Source organism: Eschscholzia californica, unplaced genomic scaffold, assembly GCF_041429995.1.
Source record: "Eschscholzia californica isolate CP2 unplaced genomic scaffold, dmEscCali1.0.p SCAF_1, whole genome shotgun sequence".
NCBI classification, from domain to species: Eukaryota; Viridiplantae; Streptophyta; class Magnoliopsida; order Ranunculales; family Papaveraceae; genus Eschscholzia; species Eschscholzia californica.
In genome coordinates this window covers 22,280,561-22,300,854 of record NW_028238198.1, presented here as the reverse complement: position 1 = coordinate 22,300,854, position 20,294 = coordinate 22,280,561, and the positions used below count along the sequence as shown (strand labels likewise).

At 35.8% G+C, this 20,294-nt stretch overlaps 2 protein-coding genes across 6 annotated transcripts; one reads left to right on the top strand and one right to left on the bottom strand.

The window, feature by feature from the left end:
- Window positions 1-1,665: 1,665 nt before the first annotated feature.
- Window positions 1,666-9,052, top strand: ATJ1 (DNAJ heat shock family protein). 5 transcript variants are annotated; one of them, XM_086651678.1, is made up of 20 exons: window positions 1,666-1,833; window positions 1,878-2,243; window positions 2,338-2,404; window positions 2,739-2,828; window positions 2,931-3,013; window positions 3,470-3,553; window positions 3,687-3,725; window positions 3,931-4,041; window positions 4,140-4,181; window positions 4,300-4,387; window positions 5,010-5,074; window positions 5,250-5,312; window positions 5,406-5,478; window positions 5,939-6,030; window positions 6,305-6,376; window positions 6,617-6,673; window positions 7,085-7,133; window positions 7,254-7,326; window positions 7,562-7,654; window positions 8,639-9,052. In XM_086651678.1, exons 2-20 carry the CDS (start codon window positions 2,187-2,189, stop codon window positions 8,736-8,738), a joined length of 1,398 nt encoding a protein of 465 aa, XP_086507804.1. In that variant the 5' UTR covers window positions 1,666-1,833; window positions 1,878-2,186; the 3' UTR covers window positions 8,739-9,052. The 5 variants fall into 5 exon arrangements, with proteins under 5 accessions (XP_086507804.1, XP_086507805.1, XP_086507807.1 ...); XM_086651679.1 differs by having other exon boundaries at window positions 1,802-2,243; window positions 2,745-2,828; XM_086651681.1 differs by having other exon boundaries at window positions 1,802-2,243; window positions 2,745-2,828; window positions 8,603-9,052.
- Window positions 9,053-9,345: 293 nt separating this feature from the next.
- LOC147565182 (purine permease 3-like) lies at window positions 9,346-11,977 on the bottom strand. The gene is made up of 2 exons (XM_086651676.1): window positions 11,091-11,977; window positions 9,346-10,159 (listed from the first exon to the last, which is right to left on the bottom strand). The coding sequence occupies exons 1-2, from the start codon at window positions 11,892-11,894 to the stop codon at window positions 9,809-9,811; spliced, it is 1,155 nt and encodes a 384-aa protein (XP_086507802.1). The 5' UTR covers window positions 11,895-11,977; the 3' UTR covers window positions 9,346-9,808.
- Between the last annotated feature and the right edge of the window lie 8,317 nt (window positions 11,978-20,294).

Genomic DNA, 20,294 nt, shown 5'->3' with positions numbered 1-20,294 from the left:
CAATCCTATTTGTCTCTCTAAAATAATCCAAAAACTAGATTTCAGAATTGAAATTAAAAGTACCTTCTTTCAAGACTGCTCCCCTCTTGATTTATATCTCTTTGAACTCTAAAAAGTTCAGTAAGATGCACAAAATGAAAATTAGGGCTAAAAATATTCTTAATGGGTTTGGAAAAGATGTTAGAGTTACCAAATAAAAGATTTGACTAGTTGACAAAAAATTGTGATGGATTGTCTTATCTAAAAATAAAAGGGGATTCTAGAGTTACATATGATTTTGTTCAGATCTTTCCCACGAAGTCTTCTTCTTCTTCTTCGTTGCTAGAGAGAGAAACAAACTTTGGCCAAACAAATCCTTCATCTCCTCCTTCTGGTTCTGCTAAGATCTCCCTATTATCCTAAATACTTAACAATGATCCTCTTGTTGTGTAGCATCTATCTTCCTTTTTTGATGAACATGCTGAGCTTTTCGATTCTCACTTACCGCATTTGATCTAATGGCAGTAGAACTTGAATTCCTAAAAAAACCCAAATCACAAAGTAAGCAACTTTGGGTAAAAAAGTTGTTCTAGTGAAGAACCCATGATGAATTTGATTTTTATATCCAAAGATTTTGATGAACTTACTTATTGATGAAGCTATTTGGGGAAATCAAAGGAGGGGTTTCTTTGACGATCGATCCCTCGGGAAGAGAGAGAAAGAGAAATTAAAGAGATAAGGAACTAGAAAACAAAAATAAAAATTTACATAAATGCTACAAGGGTAAATTTGGTATGTCTAACAAAAATTGGGGGACAAAACGAACTGCCGGACGTATATGGCGGCCAAAATGATCAGTGGGTCACAAATTGGGGGCCACAACGCAATTAACCCTTTTTTTTTGAAACCAAGTGAAACTATTTCATTTCATAAGTGATAAAATCACAATGTAACATGGATATGATTGTTATTTCTCTCCTCTGAAAACTTCATGAGAGTTACATACCTTTAAATGTAAAGTGCCTCACGAAGAGAAAGAAATTGACTCGAACTGACTCAAATAAAAGACCCTAAAGGCCGACAAAAGATCCTAAAGATCGAGGATGAAAAGACCCTAAAGGTCGACAAAAATACTGTACTAATACTAAAAGAACCACCAAAGCCATCACCGGAAAGCCGTTCCATCGCCGGAAATCCGCCACTATCGCCGGAAAACCGTCGTCGTCATCGAAAAACCGCCGCCACTGCGAGCACCAGACCGGCTGAATTGCACAACTCCACCACTGAAATACAACTCCACTACCATCACCATTAAAACATATCCATCTTCTTTATACCTCCACACTACCACCGCCACCACCACCAAATCATGAAATCCGCCACCCAACACCACGAACACACCACAAGATCAAACACCAACACCAACCCTAAACACGCCCAAACAACCAGATCTAACCATTAAATCCGTCTCCTTAATATAAGGTGTAAACCCTAGATTGTGTGCAAATTCAAACTCCACCACCATTAACTCCCTGTGCGAAGACAATTAACCCTTATAATAGTTATTCCTGTTTGTGGCAAGAACTTGATGAAAGATATGCATCTGTATGAAAATATAAAGATATGATAGATATATTTTAGAAAAAGTTATTTATATATAATTATATATATTAACTGAATTTGATTGGTTCAGTTCAATGGTTCCTAAATATTAAATCCACTTACCAACCAAATCAGTTGGTTTCTAAAAATCTACCATCGTACTAAACCACTCGTTGTTTGGTTCGGTTTAAAAATCGTCTGGACTAGTTTGGTTTGATTTGACTGGTTTGGTATATTTTTGCACACCCCTTAGTTTCGCCTTCCTTAACAAAAAAAAACAAAAAAAACAACCTTAGTTTCGCCCATTAACCTTTTTTTTGTTGCAATTTCGCCCATTAACCTGCTCAAAATGGATTGAGAACCCCATTCGCTGTAATTAACAACGTTCCAAGCAAAACCCTAAACCCCAAACGAGTTACCATTGCTTTTGCTCCAAGAAACCCAAAACCAGAACTCCATTTTTGACTATCATTTGAACATTCAATTCTTTAATTGAATACCTTCCCAGCTCACCCCAAAAGAAATTCGAGCTCTTTCTTTTGGAGTTCAAATCAATTCGGATGAGTCTCTGCTTCCATTTCTTTTAGATTTTTTTTTTTTCACAAATGAGAAGATTTGGTTGGTTAGGGTTTGCTCAACAATCTATATCCAATGTTACCAAGGTAGTATTTACTTACAGAGGAGTTTTCCTCATAAAAGTAATTCACTTTGTTTTGATCTCATTTTAGACTTTCAATTCTTCATTTTGTTTTGCAGCTTCATCGCAATCAAATTCTATCTCCGGTAGCTAATCGCGAGCTTCTTTCGGATCATTTGCGTAACGGTACAAAAACAAAATGTTGATAAGAATTCTTTTGAGTTATAATTTCTTTGTATCGAGAAAGATGATGATTTATTGATAATGATTCCAAATTAACAAGGACTAGTTGTGTTCTTTTTAGAAGCAATAGCTATTACCTGGTATCTCGAATTAGAAACTTATATAGACTAAACACACATTATATGTATATATAATTGATAAGGAGTTAAGGGTATTGGGTATCAGATTTGTATTTCATTAGGTTTAAAAATTCGGGCCTGTTCGTGCTGTATCATAATATATGTAAGTATGAGTAGTGGTTCCAGTTGAATTCCGTTGACGATATCTTGTTTTTTAGTGTCAGGTATATATACTTACAATCACGGTTTTAGTGGGACCAATGAAATCTTAGCCAGAGTCTTGAAAACGCGGTCATTTCATGCAACAGGTATTCTGCATTTTACTCATTTTCACTTACCTCACATACTTTTTTGAGCTTGAGAGATCTCAACTGGTCATTTACCTACACAATACTTGGTTTATGTTCCAGGGTTACGCGAACGAGATTTCTATGAAATTCTAGGTGTTCCGAAAGATGCTAGTCGAGATGATATCAAAAAGGCCTTTCATTTGGTGGGTGTATGTTGTGTATCATGTCCACTTTGGGAATGATTTGTATCTGCTTTTAATTAGACAATGGATGCCTAATGGTTGGAATGATGCTTTAGATGTTATAACCGTATTTCTTATCTAATTGCGTAGCAGGAGATCTCATATTTGGAGAGCATTTTTTGATGATTGATGCAATGATTAGCATGGAGAAACTCTTCTCTCAGACATCATTTTTGTTGTCTCGCATTTCATGTGTTGCTATGGTTTACGTAGTTTGGTAGTATGCAAGGTTTTATGTAGAAGTTTGACCATTATGTGAACTTTCTGTTAGTAAAAACATACCATTTATTGTGTCGAGTGGCCATTGTCGGAACATAGATTTCAGGTTAGAAATAAGTAAAAGGTTTCTTGCTTGAATGTTCTTTTGTGCCTTAAATATTTCGTTTATTAATTCATTGAGGTCATCTCTAAATGTAGCTTGCAAAAAAATACCATCCAGATGCAAACAAGAATAACCCGGCAGCGAAAAGAAAATTCCAAGAGATAAGGGATGCCTATGAGGTTAGTCACTTGAGTTGACTTTTTACTTATTTTTGTTAATAATTCACTTAATATTTTGGTAAAACTTATAAACTTTTACCTTAATATGCTAGACAAATAATTTGTTGCATCTTTTGTCGAAGGTATATTTCAGACTTTGCGAGATTCTGAAAAAAGAGCACAGTATGATATGGTACCATCTCTTTCTTTTCATGTTCGCGAATGGTGATAATTTTGTTGGTTATTTTAGCTTCAATTGGCCGATCTTAATGTCTAGTTTCGTTATACATTTGTATGTGTTTTTATCATTTTTAGTGATTACTTATATTTACTGTGACTGGCATAGTTCTTTGAGGGATTCGTTGTTAATTTAGTTCTTTATCTTCATTCTGTTAAAGGAACAAAATGTAGGTGCTTCCCGAGGAGCTTACAGTGTTAGAGATACAGATGGCTATGGTGGTTTTCAACAAGAGAATTTCTCTAGTTCATTTCAGAAAATATTCTCCGAGGTTCATTTTCTTTCTACCATTCCTCGAGTAGATACTACTTCCCAACTCCGTATTTTTTGTACGAAATTTGTTTCCTACTGAAATATGTTTGATGCTAGATCTTTGAATTTGAAACGGAAAACATTGCAGCTGATGTAGAGGTAAAACCAACTTTGTTTCTCTTATGTTTTCTATATCTTATTTTACCTCAAGGCCATGTAGAGATACACGCTTAATATCTGCAACCTAACACTTTTCCAACCTTTCTTCAATTTGTAGGTGGAGCTGATGCTCTCTTTTTCAGAAGCTTCTACAGGCTGCCAGAAGAATCTGACTTTTGATGCCCGTGTTCTCTGTGATTCTTGTCGTGAGTAAAAGCTGATATAATTCTAGATTGATGTTTTTTCGTATGAATTTCATTGTACAAAGTTATCTCTAGCTTCCCTTGATTAATGTCGTGTAATTTATGATCTATGGTATGGTTCTATCTGCCAACTTATAACAGATTTGTTTTCAACAGAAGCTAGAAATGGTGAATAAATAGGAATAAGTGAGAAATTTGAGCTTTTAGGTAGAGATTATTGAAATAAGCCAATTAGATAATATGCATTAGAATTTCAAACGTTATATAATTCAGATAGATTGGGTTTAAGGTGAATTGAGAAAGTTGTCATGGAATGAAGAAATTATTCTGAACTGTTCGATCTTGTTTCAATTGAGGGCGGCAATGCCTTTAAAGAATACATCAATCCTCTAAAGGTCAAGAAGATATCTCAAAATTGAGTGCCACATATTGTTAATGAATCACTTGGCTTGCAGTGAGACATCTCATCTTAAAGCAAACAGTTTACCATAGTCTTTCAAGATATATTCGAACAACTTCTGGTCTTCTCATCTGAAACTGAATGTTGTATTGTTCTTACATGTTACTCATTTGAGGATTTCCACCCTTCTTAAAAATCAAGTTGTTCCTCTGTCTATTTGTGCAGATGGACGTGGCCATCCAATTGATGCAAAGCCAAGATTATGCCCTACTTGTAGAGGTGCTGGAAAAGTAAGTACATCTGTATGCCAAGTAGCATTTAAGTGAAGGTTGACTTGTATATTCCAAATGAATCGACTTTGACAGAAAAAATCTTTTCATTAAGATTTAAGAGTGTGAGCAAGGCAGCAAGCTCTGTTATGGATTTATTTCAAGTTTGGTCTAATGCTTGAAAATCTTTATCCAGGTCACTGTTCCCCCCTTCACATCAACATGCACTACTTGCAAAGGATTTGGCCGAATTATTAAGGTCTGTTAAGGACGTTATATATACTTACGTCCTGGCACTTTAATCTTTCCTGTTCATGGAGTTCAATTTTTGAAAATCTAACTGTATGTGCAGGAAAACTGTACAGCTTGCAGAGGTTTTGGGGTAGTTGAAGGTGTAAAGGAGGTTAATGTTGCGATCCCAGCAGGTTATTTACTATCCATGCTCATCTTCGTCACGAAATTTGGTCTAATGTTATAATACAAATCGGGGAAAAAATCGGAGTCAACTCTCCTTTAAGGGGGTTTGACTCTCCAGTATAACCATATATTTTCAGCACTGGTTTCCAAGCATCATTTTAAAGGTTTTGAACTCTGATTTACCTTTCAACATAGGGTGATCTTGCTAGTAATCCACTTTGATGGTTCGTTTCTATGATTCCTACAGTTATTACCATCGTATATTTGAAACAATGAAATTTTGGTATAGTAAAATATCACATAGGTTCTTTCTTTACCAAAGCTACCATTGCTACTTTTTTCCTCAGTAGTAATGAAATTTAGTTTTTCAGCTTACAGTCCGTTTTAAAACAGTGGAACATATATATGGTGTAATGGATGATGATGCAGAATGTTTTTTTTTCCCTTTTGTTTATTTTGTTGGCTTAGGGGTTGAGTCTGGAGATACAATTCGTGTACCAAAGGGTGGTAATAGTGGAGGACGGGGAGCTCAATCGGGAAGTCTATTCATAAAATTAAAGGTATGTTTTCTATTAACTTTTTGACATCTTTTTTTTGGATAAGATGATATCAGTACCAACATGTTTATTTGTTAAAAAGGACAGATACTGAAACAAAAAATAGTTCGATGCAATAGTTGTAATTCTAGTTCTTTAAAAAATGAAATGTGACAAATTCATTTTGATGAATTGTGTTCATTATATTTCAAAATACTAGCTTAGCTTATTATAGAAGTTTGATAACGCCGGCACTTGAACTACAGTATTTTATTTTTCTTTGGCTTTATTTTTTCAGGTGGCCAAAGACCCTACTTTTCATAGAGATGGCGCAGACATTTATGTCGAGTCTAAGATTAGCTTCGCTCAAGTGAGAACTGAATCAATCAATATCTTAAGATTAATATATGCTACTCTTTGTAGTTTCAGCTTTAAAAAATTAATCTAGTATTCTTGTCGCACTCACTTATTTTTTGTCTTTCCGTCTTTTTAATTCTTTAACCTTTTGATGGATCTTGGTTGCTTGGGCTCTCTTCGATCGATCTCTAAATCCAAAATCTAAATTCAAATCTGTAAATTTGTTTAATACATTCTGTTTTTCTTGTTACAGGCCATTCTAGGTGGTAAGGTTGATGTGCCAACCTTGTCAGGGAAAACACAACTACAAGTATGTAAAGATACAAATAAGTTTACTTAAAGTTTAACACCTATGCTTTAAGTATAGTTATGGTGTCATTCACGTTCTGTTGTTTGCTTCCTTACATGTCCATATAGAATAGTGGATTCCAATTTCTTTTGAAATTGTGTACTCCTATAGTCCTAGTACCTCTGGACTTTTCACTGAGTGACAATAAAATTTTTGCCTTTTTGAGAACTGGACTCTCGTAAGAAGAAAGCATTTAGAGTAGACGAATGATATCAAGTTGTCAGATAATCTTTAACCACTGATGAAAATAAAGTAAGAAAAAGAGAACAATAACGAAGAAGAGAATGAAAGAACAAAAGAAAACGTGGAAAGATAAGTTTAAAATGATGTTTTATTGTTCTTTTCTTTACCTTTTTTTTATGATCACCTCAGATACCAAAGGGAGTTCAGCCGGGACAAGTAGTGGTACTTAGAGGCAGAGGTGCACAATTCTTACCGCGTTTCTTTTTGGTTTCTAGATACGTCGATATTATTGATCTCTCTACTCTACCACTTCTTTAGTTTTTGGCTTTCTTATAATAATTTCTCATTATTAAACCAGGGTTGCCGAAACAAGGTGGTTTCTTAAGAGATGTTGGTGACCAATATGTGCGTTTCCGGATCAACTTCCCAACGTAAGCACAACTCATTTTTATCAATTTTCCATATCTTTTCCTCTGGAATATTTATCTTCTACACTGAGACCTGTTGCAAAATACCGTTCGAGAGTAGGTAAATATAAGCACCTAATTGAACTTGAAGAAACACAAGGATAACTAAAACTAGTATGACATTCACATCTCCGTGTGGGTAGGTGGCATTCCGACTAGATCTGTAAATTTAATAGTTATATTTCTATCTTCTCTTCAGTTCTTTAAATGAACGCCAGCGTGCTCTCATGGAAGAGTTTGCTGAAGAGGAGTGCAAGTATGGAACGAGTAGTGCTTCTGATGGGGGAAACTGGTGAGTACATTGGTTATATTTCTTATAATAGCTATTGCGTAATAGTTAGTTAGGTTAACTGTTTTGGTTTATGGAGGCTTCCAACCTTAGTCACTGCCTAACTGCTTTTAACGCTCTAAAAAGTAAAAATATATATGATGTTCCAGTGGTGCTTTTATGACCGAACTGCATTATGAGCTCAGTGAGCTTGTTATGTAATTATGAATGTTTTTCGCAAGTGACTACATGTGAACTTGTAATCTTGTTAGATTTTCTCAATATGCCTGTTATGGTCTGTTTCTTGGCGAAAAGAATGTGCCGCATAGGTATGAATTGTTCGACCCCTAGTACTATTTATCTTTTCATGCACATTTTAGACATTCACAGTTACTATGGAAAAAAATGAGGTTCGTCAAAATACCAGAAAACAGTTCAACCCACAGTCAGATTGTTGTTTTCCCTCAGAACATATACTTGATAATTGATTTTCTCTTTAGTAGTAGGCTACCTGGTAAAGGACATTGTTTTCATACTTCCAGGGCATGCTTAAAATGTCTGCATCATTATATATGTTTCCGCAAGTAGCATATAGTCGTATCTTCGTCTTCTTTTAGTACCCATAGGCCATATCCTTGCCCTAAATTTTCTCTGAATTTTGCATTTGTTATTGGGTAGAAAAACTAACGCAACACATGTAGATGCTTGTACGTGGGCCACGGGGTGGCATGTATTCAGTCCAATTCGCACGAAAAGCAACCCATTTTAAGTACGTAATAATTTAAATCAGTGGAATTCATAGACCCAATGATCATGGATCAATGGACATGAAGCTTGAGTTGAATAATATTACCATGTGTCCATGTGCATCTATTTTTGAGTTAAGCCGGTCGCTTAGGTTGAACTAGATTACTAGTTTGTCAATTTCGTTAGCTTTCCGATTATAATGAATATTTTTAAAATGGACAACAGGCTTTATCAGCAGCTATCTACTGGTTGAACTTACAGGTTGAAGCCAATTATCGATCGAATGACAAGTGCCAACATCGTTATTGAAATCAGTGTCTTCTTATTGATCCTCCTACTGCTGAGCAAAGCCTTGAGCTGATGAGGTCCAAATCGTTGACCATTTGATGCAAAGAAGATGCCGTCGAAAAGCATCCATCGGGGTAAGGGAACCCTTGATCTTGATTTTTTGCACTAATTGGTGTTCTTAAGAAACTCAAGAAAGTAGTTTCTTGTACAAGCTACTCATAATTCATTTTGTTAGCTATAAATTGCTAAGATGAATTATTTTTGGATTCTCATTTGAGTCTGGTACGAAAATTTTCTGTTAAAAGGGTTTGATTTACTACCCTGAGTGATGTATAAACACTGTTTCATGGTATATCAATAAAACTAAACACAGCTGATTTCTGTTTTTTGGCTTTTGTTACCAGTCTTGTTTTTGTGGATTTTCAACAAAAAAAAAAAAGGTTAATATAGCGGTTCTTTCGACATGACAGATATCACCAGAACAACACAAGTTAAAGCTTGATGTGGGTGTGCGCGAGAGTTTTGAGGCTATCCCTTGTTCCTCTTTCTCTCCCTATTCTTGTCTAGAACACAACAATCTTGTTCCCCAATTGTGAAATACTAATACGAACACATAACCATGAACATCTTAAGGATTTTCCCCAATAATGAAATGCTAAAATAAACATGCCCGTAAAAAGTGAGTAAAAATTACACTAAACTCTCATAAATAATTCATGCCAATTGAAGTTCCTAAATAATACATGTCAACAACATTTGCTTTATAATACATGTTAAATTTACGATTATATTATAATCGGAGATAGATGAACATGAATTAAAGACACGATAATCTTCCGACATCTTCCATATCTTGTATATCAGTAGTCACCATATGCAATATATCTTCCATATCTCAATAATACATGTCAACAACTTCTGCCAAATAGTTTTAGTGGTTATCAAATTGGCTTTTCCCCTCTAGGTCAACGGGTTCTAGATACGAAATAATACCCCTTAAGATATGCTGATACTTGAAAGACAAAAATAAATATAAAAATAAAGACGAAGAAACCAATTAGCAACCTATTGTAGATGAAATCGTTTTCGACGAACAAAGAGAAAGAAATACAAAACACATATGATGTTGATATAAACATGAAGTTAAACTGCAATGTTTGGAAGCTCTAGTTGTTGTTGGTGGGTAACGGGTAGTTTCTTATTTTTCTTGGTTTCTTTATATTCACCATAGAAATAAGAAACAAAACCCCAAATGGACAAGACTAAAGACATTCCCTTTTCTAAATTGAACTTCTCATCTAAGAGAATAATGGCAAATATTTGTTGAACTGGAAGTAGAAGAGAGAGAAGAACTCCACCAAAAAGAGATGTTGAACAAAAAATCACACCTAAGTTCCCTGCAAGCATAAATTGCATTAGTATGGCTGCCCCTACCAATACCATGTAATACTTTGTCTCTCCTAGCCCATATTCTTTTGCTTCTCTGCTTATAGCCTACACACACAAAAAAAAAACACATTATGTACATCTTAGTGCCAAACCCTAGCCCTATATTTCATTTCAAAGGTAAGCTTTAATGGTTAAGTCATGATACTTTCGTGTCATATTTTGAAATGTTTATTTGTTTGTGTTTTCAAGTTTTGACATGATTGTTTTGATTCGTGTGATATAATAGAAAGTAATTTTAACCACATCCTTAAGTGATTTAGTTTTGACATGATTGTTTTGATTTGTCGAACTTATCTTTAAGTGAATTCCGCGATAAAGTTTAATTAGTCAATCTTCAAAAGTGACTTATTGATCTCTTAAAAGCTGGCTAACTTTCCATCTTCAAAAGTGAAAATCTTTTAGGACAAACCTTTTGGCCATAGGCCTGAAATTGAATATTTTGGAAAGGAAAATGATTAGGGCCACATTCCTAAAGCCCCACACTTCTTGACTTGGTCAGTTGAGTTGGAACAAGTCTTTGTTAAATTCAACCACTAAATAATAAACAAAAATGAAAAGTAAAAGAAGAAGCTGTCAAGGGAGATGAGCCCCCTCTGCATCACCAACAAGCGTGTTTTTCGGGTAGGTAGTTCTTACTGCTAAAGTTTGTGGTCGTGCATCCAACTGAAAATCAATTATGGCAATCGGTTGAGAGGATCTAGATGTTGGTGTTTACTCCAACATTCCTTGTCGGAAGAGGTGGTGGTCTCTGTGAGGGAAAATCTCACCTCTTGGGCTAGTTTTTGGGGGTGAGATAGACCCACGACCACTTCGAAGCAAGTAAGAAACATGAACCAGACCCGCACTAATTATTATATTCTTGGTTACGAGTACCCTTTTCCCCTTCATGACGATTCTCACACTTATTCAGGAGCCTACATAACTAATTATAACTTCTCTTAGTCAAATAACAATCAAGAAAGGAAGTTTAATTTACCTGGAAGTCCTTGTTGATGATCATGGAGACAGTACATAGAATAGTAGCAAACATAAATACCAAAAACTGGAACTGAATAGCCAAATCGTAAGTTATAGCCTTGCAAAATTTCGAGTAAGAGTATTCGACCGCTGGCATTATAAACCCTAAAAGTGCAGCTGCACCTAGTGTCATAAAGAAACCCAAGAAGTATTGTCCATGAGAAACACCAGGCGGTCTATCACCGTTAGTATGAAAACCCAAAACGGCAGACCCAAGCGTTAACAAAACAACCGCGTTAATTGAAAATGGAGTAAACTTTTGCTTCACAATAAGCAAAGCAAATATAGAAGTGAAAGCAAGTTGAGTAGCCATTAACAATGCTGAAGTTGAAGCTGGTAGATAACTTAAACCAAGAGCATAAAGAAAGTTATCTGTCCCAACAAGAATGCCTAAAACGGCAGCCGCTACAAACAGTTTAGGAGTTAGAAGATATCTTGAACTTTTTTTAGGTTCTTGACTTAGAGAAAGAGGTCTAAACCTTGAAGCTAAGATTGGGATGAGTAGCAACGGAAACGCGGCGGTTTGTAACCAACTTGTTAACCATTTTCTTTTGCCACCATGTATGAAATATAGTCTTAGTAACATAGGACCTCCTACTGCTCCAACTGATAAAATTAAACAATTTAAGAGAAGAAGCCATGATTTCAAACTTCTCTTCTTCTTGATCTTGTTGGGTATTTGGTGTTCTTGTTGTTGATGGTTGTGAAGATTGTTACTAATGACTACTACTTCTCCTTCCATGTTTCCCTTCAAATGTTCCATGTCTAGGTTTGATACATTATTTTCCTTGGAACTTATTTATTTCAAAATCTTGGTGGATTAATCATTTGTTAGGTTGCCAACTTGGGTCATAATCTTATAATATCCCTTATAATATATCAAGTCTACTGAGCCAGAATGGGTTTCACGATCTAATTCCTTAGCGTACGATGTGGAACATAATTCAATTATCTATTTTTATTTTTTATTTTTACATTTTTTTTGTGTATTTTGAGGAATTTGAGCTATGTCCAAAGATTCTTAGACAAATTATTAAATCTGAATCGGAACAGATTCAAAAATACATTTGCCTATTCAAACTACAATTTTATGATTTAATTAAAAATTAGATAATGCAGGATTGAGGGCACGCACTACCCTATGATTAGGTTGGTGTTCTAGTAGGTATGAAATTTAAAATGAAGAACTAGTAAGTATTTACTTTTCTCAAATGGAGAAGACGATACAAATTTTTTATTTTGATAAAGAGAAGACCCAATTGGTTTTGTGTTCGTTTGATATTTAAAATTTGTAAAGTAACTATTATTGTACAACTTCAACAAAAAAAAAAAAATTATTGTACAAACTTCTGTGGTTGGTAAGTTGGGTCCCATGCGTTTTCTAATGGGCAGGACTTTTAATGTCCGGTCACAATCCCAACAGAATTCTAGTCGAAGTCAGTCCAGATTTAGTGAGAGAAAGTGTTGGCCAAACATGAAATCACCCGTGGAATAAAATGCTGTAGGGTGGGATCCTACCGATCACTACGAAAGACCAGTACTTGAATCTTACCATATAACTCTTTCTTATATGTTGTGCCTTCTGATGGTTTCATATACAGCATTGTTTCTGGATGATTTTAGTAGGCTTCATTGGATTTATCCAGTGAAATTAATCTGGGAGAGTAATATGTCTTTTAAATTCTAAAACAGATAATGAGTTTTCTACTTGAATCGATTTCTTTCAAAGTGAAGGTGTTGCTAAATTGTTGAAGGTTGATTCCTAGTCAATTATCCATGCATGTTATGAGGAATTTTCCGGGACCATGTGCTTTTATTGTTTGTCAACGTAAATCTAGCATGTTTTCAGTTAGGCGTTTGGTAAGAGGAGCTGAAAATTGTTGTTAGGAAACTATAAACTAAACATTAGTAAAGGGAAATAAAACTTTGAGTTAATTCCTATATGGCCCCCTACTTTGTGACCAACTACCTTTATGGCCCCCAAATTTCTGTAAATTCAAATATAACCCCCTATTTTCATGGAAATGTCATAACTACCCTTCCCATTATATATTTTCAAAATAAAATTGAATACAAAAACCTAAATTCCACCTCACTTCCCTCTCCACCACTCATCTCTCTCTACGTCACCTCTCTCTCCACGTCACCTCTCTCTCCAACTCACCTCTTTCTCTTTCTCCAAGTCAGCACTCTCTTCTCCGATGAAGGTTGCCGGCTGGAAAATTTTCCGGCCGGCGACCTTCAAACTTAATTTTTTTTTTCACTCATCTCTCTCTCTCTCTAAAAATTCCGGCGAAGGGGGTTTCCCTTCGCCGGAATCTGGTCTGTTGAGGAACGCATTTTGCATAACGAACGAGTCCGATCGAAGCGATTATCTCGACTGTTGATTTCTCACATACCTGATTCTGAACTTCTTCTTCTAAACTTTCAATCTCATCTCTGCAACTGGTAGAATCGCGTAACCCTAATTTATGAAAAATCTCGTTGAGTTTGGAATGATCGCGAACGATTTCATTCTTGATCTGATCTAAAAGCTTTAAAACTTGGTACCGGAGAGCCTTGAGTGTTGGATCGGTGAATGATTTCCTCTCCCAACATTGCTTTCTGATTAGAATTACCAATTCATTGACATCTTGGGTGAGATTAAATTCAGTCTAGGGGAATATATCTAAAAGAGTTGATAATTCGACGGTGAGTTCGTGAAAGCTATCGGAAACAGATTCATGCTGAATTAGAATCCACATCTTGCTTCCATTTGAACAATCTTCCAATAATGTCTTGATTCGTTGTAAAATGATATAAATCTCTTCGAAACAAAGGAGAGCTGAACGAGGAAGAAGAAGAAGACGAGAGATTTCATTTATGAGAATCTCTTCAATTAAGATAACAAGAAGTCTTGCCTTCCGGATGATTGAAGATGAAGCTTTTTTGAGGAGAAATTGAATCGGTTTTAAAGAAGAGATATCTTGTGATAGAAGTAGAAGAGATCTAACAAGTTTCATATCTGATAAATTAGGAGAGATGAATGAACCTGGAGATGGTCTGCGCTTTCTTGGTGGAAAAAATTTAGGAGATACCGCCATTAACGAACAAAATGAATACTGGAGTATTAATCAATCAGAAAACCAAAAAGAATAAGAACCAAAGTGAAATTCGATTCTTGAAACTGAAGACAGAAGAAGAAGAAAATGGATAGATAGATAGATTGTCGGATTGCGAATTAAAGAAGAGGAGTTTGGTCAGAAGGTAAATTGTGTTTTTTTTTGTGTATTTAATTTGGTAAGGTGAGTAAAGAAGAAGAAGAAACTGATATAATAGTCAGAAGAAGTTGTCTTGTTAAAAAATCATCGAACTGGTCAAGAAAGAAAGAAGCTGTAAACCACTCGATCCGAATTCGATGAATCATCAGACCACTCGATCCGAATGCGTTCTTCAACAGACCAGATTCCGGCGAAGGGAAACCCCCTTCGCCGGAATTTTTAGAGAGACAGAGAGATGAGTTAAAAAAAAAAAAAATTAAGTTTGAAGGTCGCCGGCCGGAAAATTTTCCGGCCGGCAACCTTCATCGGAGAAGAGAGTGCTGACTTGGAGAGAGAGAGAGAGAGGTGAGTTGGAGAGAGAGGTGACGTGGAGAGAGATGAGTGGTGGAGAGGGAAGTGAAGTGGAATTTAGGTTTTTGTTTTTAATTTTATTTTGAAAATATATTAATGGGAAGGGTAGTTATGACATTTCCATGAAAATAGGGGGCCATATTTGAATTTACAGAAATTTGGGGCCATAAAGGAAGCTGGTCACAAAGTAGGGGGCCATATAGGAATTAACTCTAAAACTTTTGGATTATTATTTTAAAGACCTCATGATATAGATTTTAAATGTGAAACTCATGATTTGAAGGACCAAAATATAATAAGGTCAAATTAATGAGAAATAATAAAAGTTAGTTTGGTACGCAAAAATTACCTGACTTCATTTAAGTTAAAATTTGACTTTTTTTTTAAGTTAAAATTTTTAACTTTTGACTTCGAAGTAAAGTAACTTTTCTTTGAGACATGCATGAATTTTACTTGGCGATTTTTTTTTTGTCTATCTCGCTCCATTACCACAACTAAACTTCTACCATGCCATTCTACCCTCACCACCACCACCACAACAAGCATTGCACCTCCCCCACCACCTTACCTCAACTACCACCACCACACCTTAACCACCACCTTCATACCACCACCACCACCATCACCGTACCTTCACCACCGCCACCTTACTTTCACCGCCACCACCACCACTACCATACCTTCACCGCCACCACCACCGTCCTTCACCACCACAGTGCCTTCACCACCACCATCATACCTCCATCGTTACCACCTACATATCTTATCCACCACCTTTAGCACCATCACCGTACCACCTCCACCATAACTCCGTCACTATCACTCACATACCTTATCCACCACCACCACCACTTCTGTACTTCCACCACCACCATACTTCCACTATCATCGCCACCATCATACTTTCACCACCACCGCTGCCACCTTCATACCTCTCTACCACCACCACCACCACCACCATCAAACCTCAACCACCAGCACACCCCAGTACCATACCTTCATGGCACCACCACTACCACCAATATCACCACTACTTTGCATACAAGAGTAATCGTGGAAATCATAAATAAATTCAATTAAAATCAAGTATCTCTATGAAAAATAAAAATAAAATTATCAAAAGTAAATTGAGTTACCAAACTAACTTTTTGACTTTTTTACTTATAAGTAACATTTTTGGCAAATATACTTTTGAAACTTTTTTACTTTTTTAAAGCAAAAGAACTTCTACTACAAGCAAAAGTACTTCTACTTTTAGTTGCCAAACGACACCTTAGTCCGTTCCCCTTCCTTATTTCCGTTTATGTCAATTTCTCCTTTAGCTCCTCCTCTTGCGCTCCCTTTCCTTCATTAATTACAAATCTCTGGCGACCATTTATCAAGTAAAATTGACAATAGTATTATTTTGGTGAATATTTTTGTGACTATTTTCTGATTTTTTTGTGAAGAGAATATTTTTGTGACTATTCTCTATGTAATCATACTTTTTCTTCAAATTTTAGAGATGGGAAGAAATTTTACTAATGTGCCTAGTTTTTGTCACCATGTTTTTCTCGTGTAGGGGCGAATTTTTGTAGAAATTGGAAAATAAAAATTTTGCCTCTTTTTGGACAACTTTTGGAAGTTGAAAGAAGAATGAAAAATAAAATTTAATCGAAAATGTTTGTCTAGGGTTCCTTACATCTTGAGAAAGATCTTCATCTATAATATTACTCTTTGATCGAGTTGATGGTTGTTGGTTCGATTGAAAAATATATTCTTTCTCCATTAAAACAACATCAGAGATATCTTGAGACATAATAAATGTAAATATCCAATAGAAGATATCTTGAGACATAATAAATGTAAATATCCAATAGAAGAAGAAAGTTGGAATAAAGAACTACCTGTTTATTGGTAATGGTCGTTATATAACTTGATAGTGGAGAAGAAAAGAAAGGTATTGTTGTTGGAATGTTTAGGGTTTAAGGAAGAAAAGGAGAACAAAAAAAATTACCATTAAAATTTTAAATTGTGTAATTGTTCTTTCTAATCCTTCTATATCTCATTAATTAATTTCAGATCCTCCTAATACCAATTTGGTATAGGGAACCAAAGTACAAAAAATGATTTTGTACTATAGCTCCCCCACCACAACGATACCCAGTTCCCCTTACGAAAGGCCTTCGTTTACTTTCATAAATTCCTTCCATGCCCTTTTAGTTTTTTGGCTCTTTACAGATATCAATAGTATAAAAACAAACTAAACAATTATCCTTTTAACAAAAAAAAAAAACTAAACAAGTATCCATGTTTAATTCTCAAACAAAAAGATATACATTAGTGAAGAGAGAAATTTTGAGATCATTAGAACATTCATAAGCCATAAAAAACGTTTTTAAAAAATGAACGAAAAGAAAAACATTGAAAAAGCATAATAAGAAAATAATATATCATAACTCCAAGAAAAAATGAAATGTGGAAGTAGAACTATATAATGAAATGTAGAACAAGATAATAAAATGAAATATAGAACTAAGATAGACAAAGAAAAATATTAGCAAATTCAAATAAAATTACCCAAAAATAGGAAAAAAGAAAATACAAGTAAAATAGTCTCGGGAAAAATATCAACAGATTTATTGCACATCGAAATCTTTTAGCAGATATAAAATGTAATATAAACTTGAAAACTAAAATTATATTGATAAAAAGGGTGATTTAGACATTGACCCCCAACTGTTTAGCGATATCAGGATTATACCACCAAAATGAAAATTTGTATGGCGTTGACCTTCGTTCTCGATTTTTCTGTTAATTATCAGTTAAGTGGTTTACGTCAACCACATACAGGACTGGTGACAAAAATACCATTCCCAAACTATTTAGGTTTACTTAGACATTGACCTCCAGTCATTTAGCAATTTTAGAACTACACCCCCAAAATGAATATATGTCTGGAGTTGACTTCCATTCTCGATTTTTTCATATTATAAATAACAAATGTAAGACTGACTAAGGAGTAGACGTTGTATCTAACGATTATATATTTGAGACCTTCTCTAATCTCTCTAATCAACCAGACTTATTAGACGACCAGACATTGAGGTAAGTCTTTTTATATGTTTCCCATCGGTAGCCTATCTAATATATCTAGCCAGACAGGCCGAATCTGTCTTGGGCTTCGGGTAACATATTTTCTTCAATATTTCTGGCTTGTTTGGATCAGGTTCTCGGACGAACTTCGAGTTCATGGACCAATCACTTTCTATAGATTATGTAATTTGGGATCTTAGATTCTTATGATGTCATATTAAGACGAATTTTCCATTATAAAAACAATTTATGAAAATCTATATAATAAAACAGAAGGGAAAACGATGACTGGGACAAACATCATTTTTTAATATAGGATATTGTCTAGAAGCCCTTCTCAAAATTTAAAGTATAGTCCTTCGTAGAAATAAAGTGATGTAGACGCAGCGGAGAGAGTAAAGAACAATGAAATAACTAAGAACAACTAAAGAAAACGATAAACTAAACTCAAAATATTAATAACTTCAATTGATTTTTCTTCTCAAGGTGAATAATAACATAGACTAGATCCCCTTTTATAAGATAATAAGCTTTCCTAGTTGGACTCAAACTAGTATTCCTAAAATAATAAACTACTTAAACATAGAAACTTTAAAATAAAGAAATATCAAATTATAGTAACTTCTTTTCTACTAAATAAACTATTATTATGACTTAATAGGGTGTGGGCACGCGTGGACGTGGGCCCACACGCCTATGCGCCTGCATCAGCACCCCGTTCCCCAGAAGGTTCGTCCCGAACCGAATGTATGATGGAAGCTAGCTCATCGGAACCCTTCGAAATCGGTAATAATGTGATAATCTTCTTCATCCATGGAAATTCATAAACGTTTAAACGACCTTTGTAAATAGCATCCACATCCGACTGCCAAGGACGTCCCAAAATAATATGGCAAAGATCCATATCGGTAACATCACAAGTAATGTCCGATAAATAGACAGAGCCGAAAGAGAGGGAAAAAGTACACATTCGATCAACACGGGTGGCAGTACCGGATTGAATCCAAGCAGTATTATAAGGGTGTGGTTTAGGAATAGTAAGGATACCCAAGCAAGCCACAAGTCTGGAAGAAATCAAATTTTCCACACACCCATTATCAACAATAATTGTACACACCTTGTTCAATACCGTTCCACGTGTGACAAATAAATTTTTCCGTTGAGAAAGATCATGTTTAAGAGGAGTAAAAAGTATCCGACGAGTGACTAACATAACACGGTCACCTGAATCCGGGTCAATACTGACATGGTCGGCCTCCTCATCTAAGTAATCCTGTTTTTCCACCAAATTTGCCTTACCGCGTAATGGGCAATTATTAGAATAGTGACCTGTCTCAAAGCAACGGTAACACTTACCTGGAGGTTGTTTTTTGTAAGGATTTTCGGGAACAATCTTAGCTCCGTCATCTGTTTGTTTCGGGATATCAGTATCATCAGTAGGTTGTCGAATATAATTAGGACGATTGTAGTTACCTCTGAAAATTGATCTAGAATCCGATTCAAAAGATCGAGCCACGCTAATACATTCCGATACGGAAGAGAAAGGACGGAGGTTGACGAGATCCTTAATGTCACCTCGAAGACCATCTTTAAATTTTTCCAATTTCATGGATTCAGTATCGGGTAGATTAAGCCTAATACTTAAACGCTGAAATTCGGAGGCGTATTCCTCTACTGAACGTCGTCCTTGACGACAACGAAGATATTCCAGACATAACTGATTTTCATAATCTGGAGGGAGGAAACGGGCCATCATAAGTGGCTTGAGTTCAGACCACGAGGATATGGGAGGTAGATGAGCTAACCTTCGTTGTTCGGATTCTTGTTTCCACCATGTTAACGCTGTTTTTGAAAGATAACCAGTAACACATCTAACCTGTTCTTGTCCATAAACCTGCATAACATCAAAGAAGATTTCCATACGAGCTATATAATCCAAAAAGTTTTCAATGTTGATGGAACCGTCATAAGCCGGGACGTCCATACGAATACGGTACCGAGAAGAAGGTGGTGTAGCATCTTGATCATCCTCCAGGTTGTAGTCATCCGGATCATTATACTTGTGACGAGGACGATTATAATTGTTACGTTGTATGGAACCGTGGTTGTTCGGTTCCGCATAGGTTGGTCTATTTTTGAATCTATTCGGTTCATAATAATTCGTTCGGTTGGGTGGACGAGCTTCATGGTGGTAAGGGTCGAACTCGGCCTCCAATTGATCCTCACGGTTTTGGTTATCGATGAATGGGTAACGCATGTCTCGGTTTGTAGTAGGTTTGGTTGGGGACGAATCGGGTAGACGGGTTCGGTTAGGGTTGTAGCTGTCCGTGTAATCATGAGCGGGATGGGTCACGGTGTCCGTTTCGTGGTGAGTTGATGGGTTGTGATAATCGGGTTGGTGGTGATGAGTTGGTGGTCCTCGGTTGGGTGTGAGGTGTGGTGATATGGTACGGGAGTGGTGACGAATTGGTGTATCC

Bases quoted from the DNA above. Each gene is read 5' to 3' on its own strand.
- ATJ1 (XM_086651678.1), top strand. From the start codon at position 2,187: ATGAGAAGATTTGGTTGGTTAGGGTTTGCTCAACAATCTATATCCAAT. The intron at 4,388-5,009 runs GTGAGTAAAAGC...CTATTTGTGCAG, and splicing joins TGTTCTCTGTGATTCTTGTC to ATGGACGTGGCCATCCAATT. The intron at 6,674-7,084 runs GTATGTAAAGAT...TGATCACCTCAG, and splicing joins CAGGGAAAACACAACTACAA to ATACCAAAGGGAGTTCAGCC.
- LOC147565182 (XM_086651676.1), bottom strand. From the start codon at position 11,894: ATGGAACATTTGAAGGGAAACATGGAAGGAGAAGTAGTAGTCATTAGT. The intron at 10,160-11,090 runs GTAAATTAAACT...TTGTGTGTGTAG, and splicing joins TCATCAACAAGGACTTCCAG to GCTATAAGCAGAGAAGCAAA.